Source organism: Aethalodelphis obliquidens, unplaced genomic scaffold (assembly GCF_003676395.1).
Source record: "Aethalodelphis obliquidens isolate GAN/ISIS:26980383/991018 unplaced genomic scaffold, ASM367639v1 scaffold62, whole genome shotgun sequence".
Taxonomy (NCBI): Eukaryota; Metazoa; Chordata; class Mammalia; order Artiodactyla; family Delphinidae; genus Aethalodelphis; species Aethalodelphis obliquidens.
This window is the reverse complement of record NW_020838006.1, coordinates 9,128,742-9,146,394: the sequence shown is the minus strand read 5'-3', so window position 1 is coordinate 9,146,394 and position 17,653 is coordinate 9,128,742. Positions and strand designations below refer to the sequence as shown.

The following is a 17,653-nucleotide window of genomic DNA, read 5'->3' as shown; positions in this document are numbered from 1 at the left end:
AGGTTCACATGACAAATCAAAGTTTGTATTAGCTTTTTAATACCTATAAGATCATCTCCGAAAGGTTAAATGAGAACATTCAATATTGCTAGCAGGAATGCAATGAAACTGGTACCATCACATTTCCTAGCACAGTGCCAGGTAAATCCTCAATACATGTTAAATCCATCCTTACTGAGCTGCCTAAGATACTGAGTGTCCAGCCAACTTTAAAATACTAAGTGGCTTGGGACTTCCCTGGCGGTCCAGTGGTTGCGACCCCATGCTTCCACTGCAGGGGGCACGGGTTCCATCCCTGGTCGGGGAACTAAGATCCCGCATGCCACACAGTGCGGCCAAAAATGATAATAAAAATAAAAATAAAATAAAACAAAATAAAATACTAAGTGGTCAAGTACCCCATGGCACTTGGTTCTGCTACCTCTTTCTGGCCTCACTTCTCTGCATGGCCCAGGCCGTCAGTGCAACTCTTTCCTCGTCAGCACCCTCAATTCTCTGGATCCCAGTCCTTCCAACCCAAATGCCTTCTCAGCTCCGGTCCCCCAGAGATCATCAGAGTCCCACTGACTGGGGCTGCTGACAAGCTCGTCTTTGGAGCCTGGCACCGCTAGGCCGCCATCCCGATGTTTGGCCGCAGGATCTACATGGCGGCTCTTCTGAAATTCTACCTTGCTGCTTAAGCCCACAACACAGCCTCCCACTCCACTCATTTTCAGAAGATCTTGCCTCTACAGCACAGAAAACTGGCCCAGTATCACACACACATCCTTCTCCGCCTCCCTACCCAAACTTCCCTCCACACTCAAAGTTGCTCTTGGCCTGTAAGGGGTATGCAGAACCCCTAGGTCCGTGTTCTGACTCCACCAGAAACTTGCTCCCTGGCTCATATGTCTTCAGACCCTCCCTGTCTTGGTTCATTCAACTCCATTTCTAAACATTTTCACATCTTGTTGTTGGGCAACGGACTAGAGAGTCAGATTCCTCATTGAGGAGCTGAGACTTTTATCTTGTACATGTTAGGGAGCTAGCGAGGAAGTGGCACGCTCAGAGCTGACCCTCCCAAGAGCCACTACCAAATTCAAGAAAAGTGGAAAAAAACATCTATGAACAAGGAAATAGCAGCAAAGGTGGCTGGTGTGGTCCCACTACTACAGAATTTCCCTGGAATGGTATCAGAGGCTCGAAGAGAGCACAAAGAGAGCACAGAGGCATTACCTTTAGGTGCAGAGCAAAAGGGCACTGTATCGCTGTAGTAATCATTCGGGCAGATCAAATGATGCTTCTGTAGCAACTCGTTGTCCACACACCACCTGAAGATGGTCTTCACTACACAGAAGAGAATGAGAAAAGGTGTTTCAAGGCACACTGATGTCAAAGAAACTACACCCAAACTTTCTTCATCCTCCAAGCCTAAACCACCTAACAAAATTCTTAGAACCCTGTGGTCATTTTGAGATTTAAGAAACTAACCAGCAAGTATTTAAGTTGGCCACTTAAAAGAGGCCAACCATTGGGCAAGGCTGTGTGGTGGTATTATTTGAGCTAAAATACAGTTACTTGCAGAGAGGTCTATAACAAAACAGAGTTAGGAGAAACAGGGTAGATTGATGAGTGGCCCCAATTCTTCACTCTTCTCTGTATCCACGCCCCCTGCCATGTGAGTGTTTAGTTCCTGCTACTAGGGACAGAGCCCACTTCTTCACCCTTGACTTTGGCCATGTGATGTGCTTTGACCATGAAAGGCTGGCAGGATTTTGAAAGGTGCTCATGCAGCTGAGCCTTCCCTCTTGTGCCTTTGCCATCATCCTGAGAAGAGCTCCTGCCCCTTCATCCTGGACCCCAGCAGGAGTCCACGTGGAGCAGACCTGAGCCCAACCTGCAGCAGGGAGCCAAGTTCAGCTGGACCCACAGCTGGACGCTGATCTAGCCAGCCAAGCCCAGCTAGATCAGCCAACCCCCAACCGACTGGCAGACACATGAGAGGAAATCTCATTTAATAGAATGGGAAGTTGATATTATCTATGGTTGATGAGCCAGGAAACAGTAGAAAAGATGTGTTATTTAGAGGTTTCCGGAAGAATTAGAGCTAAAAATGGCCATTTCTGACAAGTGGACTGAAGTTGGGAGAGGTGAGGTGGAGGATTTTTCAATAGACATTTTTAGAGCAGTGGTAGGTTTGCAGCAAAATTGAGGGGAAGGTACAGAGATTTCCCATATACCCACTTCCCCCCACCACATGCAGAGCCTCCCCCATTATCAACGCCCCCCATGGATGGTACATTTGTTACAACTGATGATCCTACACTGACACATCATTGTCACATGAAGCCCGCAGTTTACATTAGGGTTCACTCTTGGTGTTGTGAAGTCTATGGGTTTGCACAAATGTGTAATGACATACGTAGGTGGGGGCTTTTTTATATTTCATTAGCAACAATTTGATTTTTTTTAAACCATGTACACGACTACTTTGATAAAAATTAAGGAGTAAACAGGGTGAATGGAAGACTTGAAAGTTTTCAAACTTTACTGCTTGCTCCATTAACCAACATGGTGCCTTTAAATGGCCTTTCCCTCCGGAGGTTCCCTATAACCAAAGGTACAGATGAGACAAGTGAAGAGCACATGTTTCTCCCATCAAATATGTTAATTTAAGAACTCTGAGATTTGGCCTATTACTGTAATAGTCAAGTTTCGACAAGGAAAACAGGAATTACTCTATGTATACCGTATACAAAGGGGTTAAGGGAATTCCCTGGCAGTCCAGTGGTTAGGACTCTGTGCTTTCACTGCCGAGGACACAGGTTCAATCCCTGGTTGGGAAACTGAGATCCCACAAGTCACGCGGCACGGCCAAGAAAGGGCGGGAGGGTACTTGTTGAACGCAGAGGATTACAAAGTGGGAGAGAGGTCAGGGAATTCATCATTAACAACTTCAGTCAGCAGCATTGAAGCAGGGGGCTCTCAGGACGTGATCTGGACTCTGCTCTGAAACTCACAGCTGCTCGGTCATCTGCCTGCTACTGCTTCTGAAGAACAGAGGCCTCCCCTTCCAAAACTCACCAAGAGCCTCTCATCAGTGACTGATCCCGGAACCACAGGTAAAAGGTCCATTCTGGGAACATGTGGATCCCTGGCCCCTCCTCTGCAATACAGAGACCTCACCAGGGAGTGACAGCAATGCCAACCGACACAGTCCAGCCCAGTTCCCAAGTACTTTGGTGATGGCCTATTTGAAATATTAAAAGATAAAATAAAGCTTCCAGATAAAGGGCAAAGGCCATGCTGCAAGGAGATGTATCCTCTGTCTTCGGATACCATTACTCCCACGGTCCTCCCCCAGGGTGTGGGCAGTTCAGTGTTGTGTCTGGGGGTGGGAGCGGCAGTTTCTTATCAGGTCTTTGGGAAGTTTCTCTCCACGTCAGGCCTGGTCCACGGACCAGGTGAGCTTTGGGCACCCTGAACTGGCCTTGTGACCATCTCCTTCCCCCTGGGAAGGGTGGGCTTCCTACATGGACCCTGCTCCTGAGCACGGCTCTGCCAGGGGTTGGCTGCTCCATTCCCCAAAAGATAATACAGATAAGATAGCAGCAAGGCTGGGACTTCCCTGGTGGTTCAGTGGTAAAGAATCCGCCTTCCAACGTAGGGGACTCGGGTTCGATCCCTGGTCAGGGAACTAAGATCCCACATGCCATGGGGCAACTAGGCCTGCGTGCACACCACAACTGGAGAGAAGAACTAGAGAGAAGCCCGCATGCCACAGTGAAAGATCCTGCATGCCGCAACTAAGACCCTATGCGGCCAAAAATAAAAAATAAATAAGATAGCAGCAAGGGAAGGGAACAAAAGCACAGGATGTTCTGCTGAATTCTGATCTTTCTCCCTCTGTCTGGAGAATTTACGCATGTTTTCCACCATGTGACATTTGTATCAGCAAACAGAGAAAGTCTGCTTCTGTGCCTCAAATAACAAATATTTCAGGGGAATGTCCTTACCATCAATCATCCAAGTTATAAAAGGTGTTCTTGGGTCACCTCGCCCTGCCCGGAGAAGCAGAGACCAGAGGGGTGTCCAGCGAACTGGATTAAGGTCTCTACTTCTGCTACTTTTGAAATCAAAAAGAGAAACATTGCCAGCAGAAGGCTGAGAAACCAGGGCAGATAATGTCTGATTACAACTTAATATTATCTTGGGTAAAAACATAAAATGAAGGTCACTGGGAAACTCTCCTGGCTGATGTTCATTTCACAGTTCTCAATGTTTTATTCCACTTTCATAAAAAATAAACAAAGAAGGGCTTCCCTTATGGCGCAGTGGTTGAGAATCTGCCTGCCGATGCAGGGGACACGGGTTCGAGCCCTGGTCCGGGAAGATCCCACATGCCGCGAAGCAACTGGGCCAGTGAGCCACAATTACTGAGCCTGGGCGTCTGGAGCCTGTGCTCCACAACGGGAGAGGCCGCGATAGTGAGAGGCTCGCGCACCACGATGAAGAGTGGCCCCTGCTTGCCACAACTAGAGAAAGCCCTCGCACAGAAACGAAGACCCAACACAGCCAAAAATAAATTTAAAAATAAACAAACAAATAATTACTTAATCTCCCCTGATCTTTAGCCAAAAGAATCCTACCAAAGACAGGGACAGTATCAGACTCCAAGGACTCAGTGGATGTCAGGCAATCAATAAATCTTCCTGAGAATCTGCTACCAATAATCTCTGCCTAAATCCACGACTGAGGGAGGGGGCCTGGCGGCTACATGACTCTGCTGCAGAGAAGGGGCAACAGGAGGAGATATGGATTCTACACTGAGTGTTCACTGTCTAATGGGGCTGAGCCTCAGAGGGGGCAGACCTGACATGGCATGGGGCCTCACACTCAGAGCCACACCCGAGGGGAAGTCATCTACACCCGTGTGACACTGTGCCTGGACAACAGGCCTTCCTCCTCCTCTTGAGAGAAGAAAGAGATGGGCTTTGACAGCAATTACAACTTCAAATCTGGGTCCCAGCCCTTCTGAGCTGTGGGAATTTAGGGAAGTTACTTGAGCTCCTCTCTCAGCTCCTATACCTGTAAAATGGAGAGAAAACCTACCTCGCAGGGTTCTTGGAAGGATTCAGTGGAATAACATATGCAAAGCATCTTACCCATCCTCTGGTCCTCAGCAGGACCCCATGAGTGTAATGCTTTCCGAAGCCACTGTATCTTCCACTTCTCCCTCCCTCCAGACCACAGATATGTCAGGTCTCCCAACCCTAAAAGCACTGTCCCTACTAACCTGGAAAATGATGATTTTCAGGGATGTAGGAGGATAAATCAAAGACTTTGGCGGGGGCGGGGTGGAATAAAGGAACCAGGGCTTCTTAGAGAAATGGCTGATTCCAGGTCTGGGACAATAAATACACAAGATGAACCTGGAACATCTGACCATTCCAGAAAGTAAGGAAGTTATCACAGACAACAAATATTGTGTCAAAAGAGTCAGGTGTCAACTTGAAAATGTTCCAATTGGCCAAAGATGGGACAGTTTGAGCATCAATAAGAATAAAGACAGGGTTTCCCTGGTGGCACAGTGGTTGAGAGTCCGCCTGCCGATGCAGGGGAGATGGGTTCGTGCCCCGGTCTGGGAAGATCCCACATGCTGCGGAATGACTAGGCCCGTGAGCCATGGCCGCTGAGCCTGCGCGTCCGGAGCCTGTGCATCCGGAGCCTGTGCTCCGCAACGGGAGAGGCCACAACAGTGAGAGGCCCGCGTACCAAAAAAAAAAAAAAAAAAAAGAATAAATATAATTGTAGTTAAGAAACCTATAAGGTCATAATGATATTAAAAACTGACTAACCAAACCTCATTAGTCATCGTTGGCAGATGTTAGGGAAACCAACTCATTATTTTAAAAACTGTCAGATAAGGGGAAAGAATTAATTCTGCTCCTATCTTGGAGTAATCAAAGTAGTTACTGAAGAGTTTCTCTTTATGGAAGTATTTCAGTATCATTAGCATTTCACTGTAATTTATAACCCCTAATGAAACAACAGATCTGGGCAAAGACTGGCAATATCACGAAAACAGAGACATCACGTACCTCCTGAAGGGAGTACACAGCACCATCTATGAACTGGTCTTTCCCCTTCTGCCCCCCAAATTGAACTTAAACCTCAAAATGTCTCTACAACTAACTACTGAATTGCAAGGAATACAGGGATCATAACAACAGGTTAAGTGACACCACAATGTTGAAATCAGCAAAATCCAGACTATGGACAAGTGTACAGGAAAAATGACCCAATTTCTTTAACAAATAAATTAAGAAAGCATTGCCAGAGAGATGGTTGACTTAGAAAAGAGTTTTCAGTGAGTGCTGATGGAGCTTTGATGAGGAAAAAAGATATTCGTCAAATGTGAGAATACCTCTCCACAAAGCACTAATCAATTATCATCCGACATGGTGAATTTAATGTGGAGACACCAACCTGACCAGGTAATCAAGGCTAGCATCACCCGGGCCTCCTGACGTGCTGTGGTGAGAGGAGCACAGCGTCATTTGCATGGTGCTGCTGCCAAGCGCGAGCCTGCGTGTGGTCATGGGGCAACATTAGAGCCACGCCACAGACGGGGAGGCCTGTCAAGAGAGAGGATCCTGGGAAGACAGGGAGTAAAGCACCAGGACACTGTCTCCCCACCTAGGTGAAAGGTGCACTGGCAGAATCAGTCTAACGGAACTATTTTGTAACCATGGCATCTATTCAAGACTTGTAACTTCCAGGGGAAGGCTTGGACAGGAAATTGCAGTGGACTTCAGCTCTTAGGATGGTAGCAGCTACCCACCCCTCACTCCCAGTCCCAGGGCAGGCATCTGTGCATGTGTTTCTGGGGCATCCTGCACAGTCTGTGAGAGTCTGGGTGAGCCAAAAGGACCCTGTCCTCCAAATACCTGGGATTTGTGCTCTGATAGCCGATGACTGCTTCTGACCACAGAGGTGTAGGCAAAAAGGCACCTCCCCCCATTGTGTCAAGCCCCTTCTCTTCCAGCTGAAGTGACTTCCAGGGAATTTTGTTTGTTTGTTCGTTTATTCAAGTATAGTTGACTTATAATATTAGTTTCAGGTGTACAGCATAGTGTTGCGATATTTTTATACATTACAAAATGATCACCACTCTGGTACTTTGTTACAGAATCCTGGACTGGTTAAGACAGGGAGTTAACACGAGGGGAGCGCTCTTGTCCAACAGCGGTCAGGAGCCAACAGATATATTTCCCCTTTTCATCTCCCTGTGGTTGGTGGTTCTGATATCCATTTCATGAGGCTCCTCAAAAGATCCTGGGGGACTGAGCATGCGTCACCTGTAGTGGAGGCCAACTGAATGACAAATCTTTATATCATCTTTCCCTTCTTCCCTGTTCCACTTCCCTTGTTCTGCATACCTTCTGTCTGGATCACATTCCCAAATAAACTACCTGCATGAAAACATTTTATCCAGGCTTTGCTTTTGGGAGAAACTGGCTAAAACTATTGCTTCCAGACTAGAGTGAATACTATCAGGATAGGATCTTGGAGCTGGATCACTCTTTAGTCAGATGGCAAAAAGGATTCCATTGCTGGTCATTCCTGGAGTATGACAGCATCAAATAACTAAGATTCTCATATGTGGTAAACTGGGATGTGGCAAAAGGTGAAGTGCTGGCACTTGTGATAGCTATGACCCCTGAATGGTATGGGGGCAATGGTAATTATAAGGATTGGCTGGCTTTTAACTGCTCTGGAAGCTTTCAAAAAAAGAGAAAATTACAGGCTCACGTCAACTAACTGACAAGGCATACCATGAAAGTCAGAGTCTCTGGCAATGTCTAACGAGACTCTCATCTAAGTTGCAGGGCAGACAGTGTGAAAATCAGATATGGGATCTAACTGATGGTAGCAGAATAGCAAAGGAGACTGAATGCACAGCATCAACAGGTCTCCTGTATCAAAGTCAGGACCCTGACAGGAAAAGAGTAAGATTCAAAGACCTGGAATGAGGCATTGAGGTGCATGAACCTGAGAATGCTGAACCTCCAGGCTCATCTGAACACTCCAGGTCAGCAGAAGCAACCCTCCCCCCTTGCAGAGATTAGCACCATCTTCAAATACTTAAAGGATACAGGGAGGATGGTTTTGTTGGGATTAAGTGATGGATACATAAGGGTTCATAAACTATTCAGTTCCTCTGTCTGGCTCCTGCAGAAGCCAAATAGAGTAGATGATAATGGGCTACCATAAATTTAACCACGTGGTAGCCCCAATCACAGCTGCCATACTGAATGTGGTATCTTTACTGGCCAGCTTCTAGCATTGACATGTGACGATTGGTCTGGCAAGTGTGTTCTCTATCCTCCTTGGTAAGGATGGTTTAAAGCAATTTGCCTTTATGTAAGAAGGACATCAGCACACAATCACTATCTCACCACAAGAGCATATACTAACTCTCCTGCTCTCTAACCAATAGAGCCTGCGGGGAACTCAGTTGTCTTGACACTCTGCCCAACATCACGCCAGTCCACTATACTGATGACTTAATAATTGGGCTTGGTGATCATGAAGTGGTAAGTAGTTTAGTAAGACTAGAAGATTCAGGCTCCTGACTGTATGGCTGTTAGCATGACTGACAGCCATCTTGGGCCCTTACAGTTTCTCCTCTCCTTTCAATGACCCTACCCAGGACTTTACTGAGTAGTGAATCACTTCTCTTTCATCAAGGGCTTTGTAGTTAATAGATATTGCCTAATAATCATGAGGACCAGGTAGCCTCTATGCTCTATTAGTCCCCAAACAATGATGAAAAACCTTCCCTGATGTATTCCTGGTGCCCACAAGACTAGTTACCCATTCACAAATCTTTTTTTTTTAATGTAAATTTATTTTATTTATTTATTTTTGGCTGTGTTGGGTCTTCCCTGCTGTGCGTGGGGTTTCTCTAGTTGCAGTGAGTGGGGGCTACTCTTCGTTGCGGTGCATGGGCTTCTCATTGCAGTGGTTTTTCTTGTTGTGGAGCATGGGCTCTAGGCATGCGGGCTTCAGTAGTGTGGCACTCAGGCTCAGTAGTTGTGGCGCATGGGCTTAGTTGCTCCACAGCATGTGGGATCTTCCCGGACCAGGGATCGAACCCGTGTCCCCTGCATTGGCAGGCAGATTCTCAACCACTGCGCCACCAGGGAAGCCCCACCCATTCACAAATCTTAACTTAGGAATGCACATACTGTTTCCAAGCACCTAGCCCCATACCCGAGGTTAACTATGAAATTATCCCAATGGCCCCTCTGCGGTGTGGAGCACAGCTGCGAATGCTTCTGCGTCATTGCCCACCCGATCCCAATCTCACCCACTGATCCACTGATTATATGGAGCTGCCTGCCTCATTTTTCACTCTCACGATGCCTTCTCAGTTTGGTGGGTGCTTTTCATTCCCTCTGTCCTCCAACACCGACACACTGAAGAAACTTTTAGGGATCCAATAAATCCCTAAATTTAAATCCCTAAATAATAAATTTATTAATTAATTAAATAAATACATGGCATGCCAGAACATCTTCTCTGAAGTAAAGGACGACTAGCTGCATTTTGTATCCCCTACCACTAAGAAGAGTGGTAATTGGCAGAACTCTTTAGATTTTGGAGGCAGCATATTCCACACATGCGAATATTGCTCCAAACCATTTATTAGGTGACCTGAAGGGCTACCAGTTTTGAGTGGGGTTCAAAGCAAGCGAGAGCTCTATGGCAGGTCCAGGCTATGACTGAGGCTGTCCTGCCATTAAAGCCACATGACACACAAAAATGCAATGAATCCAAAGGTATCTACGGTGGATTAGAATATTGTAGAGAGTCTCTAGAAAGCCCTAGTAGGAGAGCTGTAACACAGACTCAGGGTTCTGGAGCAAAACTCTGCCTACTGTGAAAGAGAATGACTCATCATTTGAAAAATGGGCTATAGGGCTTGAGCATAGACCCAGCACTGACTATGGGACACCGAGTGACTATTCATCCAGAGCTACTCATCTTGACTGGGTATTATCAGATCCACTGAGTCATAAGACTGGGAGGGCACAGGAGCAATCCATTGTACAATGGGAAAATGGCATATTTGGGATTAGGCCTGAGCAGATCCAAAAGACACATGCTAATTACATCAACTGGTGGTCCAGACTGTCTACGTCCTTTGCTCCTGTGCTTTTCCCTCAACTCCTATCTATGGCTTCATGGGAAACTTTCAAAGATCAACTGACAGGAACAAAAACTCAGGTCTGATTTTGAACACTTCCTGGATATCTGATATTAAGGTATTATTGCTATTTTCAAGTATAATAATAATGTCATTATTTTTCAAAAGCATTTCTTATCTTTTAGTGATACATACTAAAATATTTGCAGTGGAATTATATAATGTATGCAACTTGTTTAAAATATCATGAGGGGGGAAATGAGTGGGACGGAAATGGCCATGTGCTAAGCCTGAGTTAGGGGTAAATGGGAGTTCATATACTATTCTATTTACTTAGGTGCACATTCTAAATTCTCTGTAAATCAAAGTTAAAAAGAGCAACCCAGTCTGGTCCAGAGATGGGTCAGCATGATACACTGAGGTTAGCTGTAAATGGGCTGCTGCTGTATCACAGCCTTACTCAGGCGTGGCCCTAAAAGAAACCATGTAGGGAAATCCTTCCCAGGCTAGAGCCTTGAGCGTCACACCTAATCGTTCACTTTGTATGGCAGAAGTGGCCTAAGGTCGAGTATACATGGAGTTCTGGACAGTAGTGGTGAATGGCTTCGCTGGTTGATCAGGGGTGTGAGGGCAGCTTTGTTGCTGGGATTTTCAGGGAAGTGGCTGATAGGGAACTTGCTTGAAGATTAATAAAGCTGGGGGAGGGTTTGCCTCGACATAGAGGCCCAGTATTACCTTCCTCTGTGGTTGCAGTGTTAATGGAAAGCCTTAACATCAGCCGACTTCCAGGGAATTTAAAGGGCCAGCACGCCCCCCTTCCTCTTTCTCTTTTCCCCCTTTTGGAAGCCAGATATTAAAGACTACGTCATTCAAAAACAACTGCAGATCAGGGGAATATTAGAACATGACCACACATACCCAGAGAAGGGTTCAGAAAAGACCTAGAAGACCTTAAGATTACATCTCAGGCTGACCCTCAGCGCAGACAGCCTACAATAATTAAAAAAAACAAAACCAAAAAACAATTACAAAAAACAGCAAACTCTGCGGCAGGGAGAGAATCTGATTTCCAGAGTTACAACACTATTAGATTCAATGTCCAGTTTCTAACAACAACAATAACAAATCAAAAACATACAGAGAGGGCTTCCCTGGTGGCGCGGTGGTTGAGAGTCCGCCTGCCGATGCAGGGGACACGGGTTCGTGCCCTGGTCCGGGAGGATCCCACATGCCGCGGAGCGGCTGGGCCCGTGGGCCGTGGCCGCTGAGCCGGCATGTCCGGAGCCTGTGCTCCGCAACGAGAGAGGCCACGACAGTGAGAGGCCCACATAACGCAAAAAAAAAAAAAAAAAAAAAAAAAAAAAAAAAAAAAAAAAAAAAAACATACAGAGAAACAGGAAAGTATGCCATGTTCAAAGGAAAAAATTAAATCAACAGAAACTGTCCTTGAAAAAGACCTGATTGCAGACATACTAGACAAAGGCTAAACCGTCTTAAAGATGCTCACAGAACTAAAAGAACATGTGGAGAAACTCAAGAAGACGATGTACCAAAAAATATAAATATCAATAAAGAGACAGAAAATGTATAAAGAAACTAAAAAGAAATGTTGGACCTGAAAAGGACACTAACTGAAATGAAAAATTCACTATCAAAGGGATTCAAAAGCAGATTTGAGCAGGCAGAAGAGAGAATCAGTGAATTTTCAGATAGAAAAATAGAAATTATCGAGTCTGAGGAACAGAAGGGAAAAAAGATTGAAGAAAAGTAAAGACAGCTTAAGGAAGCTGTGGGACACCAGAAAGTGAACAACACACATTGCGGGAGTCCTAGAAGGAGAAGAGAGAAAAAGGGGCAGAGAGAATATCTGAAAAAATAACAGCTGAAAACTTCCCAAATTTGATGAAATACATGAATATAAACATCCGAGAAGCTCAATGAACTATAAGAACTCAAAGACACTCATGTTACATGTTATAATCAAACATTTGAAAGACAAAGAGAGCATCTTGAAAGTAGCAAGAGAGAAGTGACTTGTCACATACAAGGGATCCTCAATAAGGCTATCAGCAGATTTCTCATCAGAAATTATGGAAGCCAGAAGGCAGTGGGCCAATATATTCAAAGTGCTAAAAGGAAAAACTGTTAACCAAGAATCCTATATCCAGTAAAACTGTCCTTCAAAAGTGAGGGAGAAATTAAGACATTTCCTGATAAACAAAAGCTGAGGGTATTTGTTACCACTAAACTTGCCCTGCAATGCTCAAGGGAGTCCTGCAATGTGAAATGAAAGGACGCTAGACAGTAACTCCTAGACACATGGAGAGATAAAGATCTCAACAAAGGAAATACATGGACAATCATAAACGTTTTCTACATGATTTAAGAGACTAATATTATACATTTAAAGGAAAAAAACAAAGGTAAAAATAAAAGCTAGTATTATAAAAACCTAGTATTACATAAAGCTGATTATTATAAAAGCTAGTATAATAGTAACTTAGGTTTGTAACTTCATGTCTTGTTTTCTACATAATTTAAGAGACTAATGCATTAGTTGGTATTTCTGGGCACACAATGTATAAAGATGTAATATTCTGACATCAACAACCAAAAGGGGTAGGGATGGAGATGTAAAGAAACAAGAGTTTTGTATGTTATTGAAGTTAAGCTGGTATAAATTCAAATTAGAGTGTTATAATTTTTGGTTGTTAAATGTCATCCCTATGGTAACCACAAAGAAAATAGCTATAGAATATACCCAAAAGGAAATGAGAATGGAATTTAAACATTTCACTACAAAAATTGACTAAATACAAAAGAAGACAGTAATGCAGGAGATGAGGGACAAAAGAGGTACATGGCATATAGAAAAAAAACAGCAAAGTGACAGAAATTCCTCCTTATCAGTAATTACTTTAAATGTACATGGATTAAACTCTCCAGTCAAAGGACAGAGATTGGCAGAATAGGTAAAAACACATGATCCAAATAGATGCTGTCTACAAGAGACTCATTTTAGATCCAAAGACTCAAATAGATTGAAAGTGAAAAGATGAAAAAAGATATTCCATGCAAATAGTAACCAGAAGAGAACAGGGGCCTCCCTGGTGGCGCAGTGGTTACAAATCCTGCCAATGAAGGGGACACAGGTTCGAGCCCTGGTCCGGGAAGATCCCACATGCCGTGGAGCAACTAAGCCCGTGCGCCACAGCTACTGAGCCTGCGCTCTAGAGCCCGCGTGCCAAAACTACTGAAGCCTGTGCACCTAGAGCCCATGCTCCGCAACAAGAGAAGCCACTGCAATGAGAAGCCCACACACCACAACGAAGAGTAGCCCCCACTCTCTGCAACTAGAGAAAGCCCATGGGCAGCAACGAAGACCCAATGCAGCCAAAAATAAAAATAAATAAATAAATATATTTAAAAAAAAAAAGAGAGAACAGAAGTGGCTATACTAATATCAAACAAAGTAGACTTTAAATCAAAGTAGGTTACAAGGGGCTTCTGTGGTGGTGCAGTGGTTAAGAATCCACCTGCCAATGCAGGAGACACGGGTTCGAGCCCTGGTCCGGGAAGATCCCACATGCTGCGGAGCAACTAAGCCCGTGCGCCACAACTACTGAGCCTGTGCCCTAGAGCCTGCAAACCACCACTACTGAGTCCGTGTGCCACAACTGTGGAAGCTCACATGCCTAGAGCCCATGCTCCGCAACAAGAGAAGCCACCACAATGAGAAGCCCACACACCGCAACAAAGAGTAGCTCCCACTCAACGCAACTAAAGAAAGCCCACACACAGCAACAAAGACCCAATGCAGCCAAAAATAAATAAATAAATTTATTTTAAAAAAATTACAAGAAACAAGGAAGGACATTATATAGTAATAAAAGATTCAACAGAGCAAGAAGATACAATAAGTATAAACATTTACACACCTAATGGCAGACCATCAAAATAATGAAGCGGCTTCCCTGGTGGTGCAGCAGTTAAGAATCCATCTGCCAATGCGGGGGACATGGGTAAGAGCCCTGATAGAGGAAGATCTCACATGCTGCGGAGCAACTAAGTCCATGCGCCACAACTACTGAGCCTACGCTCTAGAGCCCACGAGCCACAACTACTGAAGCTCACGTGCCTAGAGCCCATGCTCCACAACAACAGAAGCCGCTGCAATGACAAGCCTGCGCACCGTGACGAAGAGTAGCCCCCACTTGCCGCAACTAGAGAAAGCCCGTGCACAGCAACGAAGACCCAATGCAGCCAAAAATAAATTAATTAATTTTTTAAAAAATGGGGCTTCCCTGGTGGCGCAGTGGTTGAGAGTCTGCCTGCCGATGCAGGGGACACGGGTTCGTGCCCTGGTCCGGGAAGATCCCACATGCTGCGGAGCGGCTGGGCCCGTGAGCCATGGCTGCTGAGCCTGCGCGTCCGGAGCCTGTGCTCCATAACGGGAGAGGCCACAACAGTGAGAGGCCCGCGTACCGCAAAAAAATTAAAAAAAATTTTTTTTAAATAATGAAGCAAAAATTGACAGATTTGAAGGGATAAATAGACAGTTCTACAATAATAGTTGGAAACTGCAATACCCATTTATCGTAATAGACCAACCAGACAAAAGATAAGTGAGGAAAAGAGAACTTAACCCAATAGAATAACTAGATCTAATAGACACATATAGAACACTCTACCAAACAACAGCAGCATACACATTCTTGTCGAGTGCACGTGAGACATTTCTCAGACCATGTTAGGCAATAAATTAAGTCTCAATAGATTTGAAAAGACAGATATCATACAATATATACTCTCCAACCAAAATGGGGTAAACTTAGAAATCAGTAACAGAAAGAAAACTGGGGGCTTCCCTGTTGGCGCAGTGGTTGAGAGTCCACCTGCCGATGCAGGGGACACGGGTTCGTGCCCTAGTCCGGGAAGATCCCACGTGCCGCAGAGCGGCTGGGCCCATGAGCCATGGCCGCTGAGCCTGCGTGTCGGAAGCCTGTGCTCCGCAATGGGAGAGGCCACAACAGTGAGAGGCCCGCGTACCACAAAAAAAAAAAAAAAGAAAAAGAAACAAAACTGGAAAATTCACTAAATTGTAGAAAATAGGCAACACACTTTTTTCTTTCCAGAATACCAAAGAGTTTATTCAAAAAAGTCACTTAATAAAAGCACAGTTTTGCAAGTTTGTCTAAAACTTGATAATTCTGAACAAAAATAAAATGTCTGACCACTCCAAAATAGGAAAAGACAATCGTGTACAAATAGACATACACATTCTAGGCACTATGAAAACTGGCTAAATGTATGTTCCCAGCAAGAGACGTGTCACCATCCTACGTCCCCTTAGTCACCAAATGCAGGATTAAGAGGCCAGAGTCAGGTTTCCCTTTCTAAGCCACTTTGTTACTCTCTAGGAAACTCTGGATCTCAGCCTAATCTCCAGCTCTGCCTGTACCTTGATAGGGAAGGAGGGAGGGACAATAGAAGAGAAGAGGAAAGGGGTGTGACATCTTTCTTAGGAAAGAAAAAAGGCATGGTGATGAGCTAGAAAGTGATGAAAGCAAGGATCAACTATCATTCACCCTGAATTCACCCATTCACTCTGACAGTCCAACCTCCTTATTTTGTAGGTGAGAAAACAGACCTAGAAAAATCATGTGGTTTGCTCAAAATCACATGGTTACTACGTGCTGTAGTGCTTTATGTAAGATCAACTTGCCTCTCAACTTGGTTGGAAAATTAAAAAACCAAACCTGTCCCCAAACTTCAAGCAACACATTTTTAAACAGCCAATGAACCAAAGAAGAAATCACAAATAAAATTAGAAAATACTTAGAGACAAATGAAAATGAAAACACAACATACCAAAACTTATGGGACACCACAAAAGCGGTGCTAAGGAGGAATTTTAGAGCTATAAACACTTACATAAAACAAGAAAGATCTTAGATCAGTAACCTAACTTTAGGACTTAAGGAACTAGAAAAAGAACAAACTAAACCTAAAGCTATCAGAAAGAAGGAAGGAAATAATAAAGATTAGAGCACAGATTAACAAAGTAGAGAACAGAAAAACAATAGAGAAAATCAATGAACCCAAAAGTTGGTTCTCTGAAAAGATCAACAAAATTGACAAACCTTTAGCTACATCAACTAAGAAAAAAGAGAGAAGACTCAAAAGACTAAAATCAGAAATGAAAGTGGGGATATTACTACTGATTCTACAGAAATAAAAAGGATTATAAGTGAATACCAGGAACTGTACACTAACACACTGGGTAACCTAGATAAAAATGGACAAATTCCTAGAAACACTAAGCCTACCAAGACTAAATCATGAAAAAACAGAAAATCTGAGTTGACTTATAACTAGTAAAGGGACTGAATCAATAATAAAACAAAAATTTCCCAACAAAGAAAAGCCCTGAACCGATGGCTTCACTGGTGAGTTCTACTAAACATTTAAAGAATTAATACCAATCCTCAAAATTTTCACAAAAAACTGAAAAGGAGGGAACACTTCTTACCTCATTCAAGAGGCCAGCATTACCCTGATATAAAACCAGACAAAGACACTACAAGAAAACTATATCCCTTATGAATACTGATCCAAAAATCCTCACAAAATACTAGCAAACTGAATTCAGTAGCATATTGAAAGGATAGTTCATCATGACCAAGTGAGATCTATTCCTGGAATGCAAGGATGGTTCAAAATACAAAAATTAATCAATGTAATACACCACATTAACAGAATGAAAGGGGAAAAATCACGTGATCATCTCAACTGATGCAGAAAAATTTCTGAAAAAATTCAGCACCCTTTCATGATTAAAAAAACACTAAAAAACTAGAATAAAAGGAAACTATTTCAACATAATGAAAAGCATAGATGAAAACCCACAGCAAACATCACACTCAGTGGTGAAAGACTTAAAGCTTTTCCTCTACGATCAGGAATAAGGCAAGAATGTCTGCTTTCACCATTTCTAGCCACCACAGTACTGGAAGTTCTAATCAGAGCAATTAGGCAAGAAAAAGAAATAAAAGGCATCCAAACTGGAAAGGAAGAAGCAAAATTATTACTGTTTGCAGATATGATCTTATATATAGAAAACCCTAAAGATTTCACACACAAAAAAAACCTGTCAGAACTAACAAGTGAGTTCAGCTAAGTAGTACATAAAGTCAACACACAAAAATCAGATGCATTTCTATATGCTAAAAATGAACAATCTGAAAAGGAAATTATGAAAATCCCATTTATAAGAGCATCAAAAAGAATAAAATACTTGAGAGTTAACCAAGGAGATCAAAGACTTGTACAATACAAAGTACAAAACATTGCTGAAAAAAACGAAAGAAGACATAAATAAATGGAAACACATTAGATGTTCATGGATTAGAAGACTTAATACTGTTAAAATGTCAATACTATCCAAATCAATACACA

General features: G+C 43.7%; 1 protein-coding gene across 19 annotated transcripts in view; it reads right to left on the bottom strand.

Moving 5' to 3' along the window:
* The window catches only part of DLEC1 (DLEC1 cilia and flagella associated protein), a 104,696-nt gene that overhangs the window by 67,662 nt on the left and 19,381 nt on the right, over window positions 1-17,653 (bottom strand). For 17 of the 19 annotated variants that reach the window (XM_027088100.1, XM_027088104.1, XM_027088105.1 and 14 more), the window contains one exon: window positions 1,216-1,326. In XM_027088100.1, coding sequence (XP_026943901.1) covers window positions 1,216-1,326 — 111 coding nt within the window. Of the gene's footprint in view, window positions 1-1,215; window positions 1,327-3,063; window positions 3,230-6,468; window positions 6,489-17,653 lie in introns of those variants that run through there. The other 2 variants (XM_027088114.1, XM_027088112.1) reach the window with 2 other exon arrangements.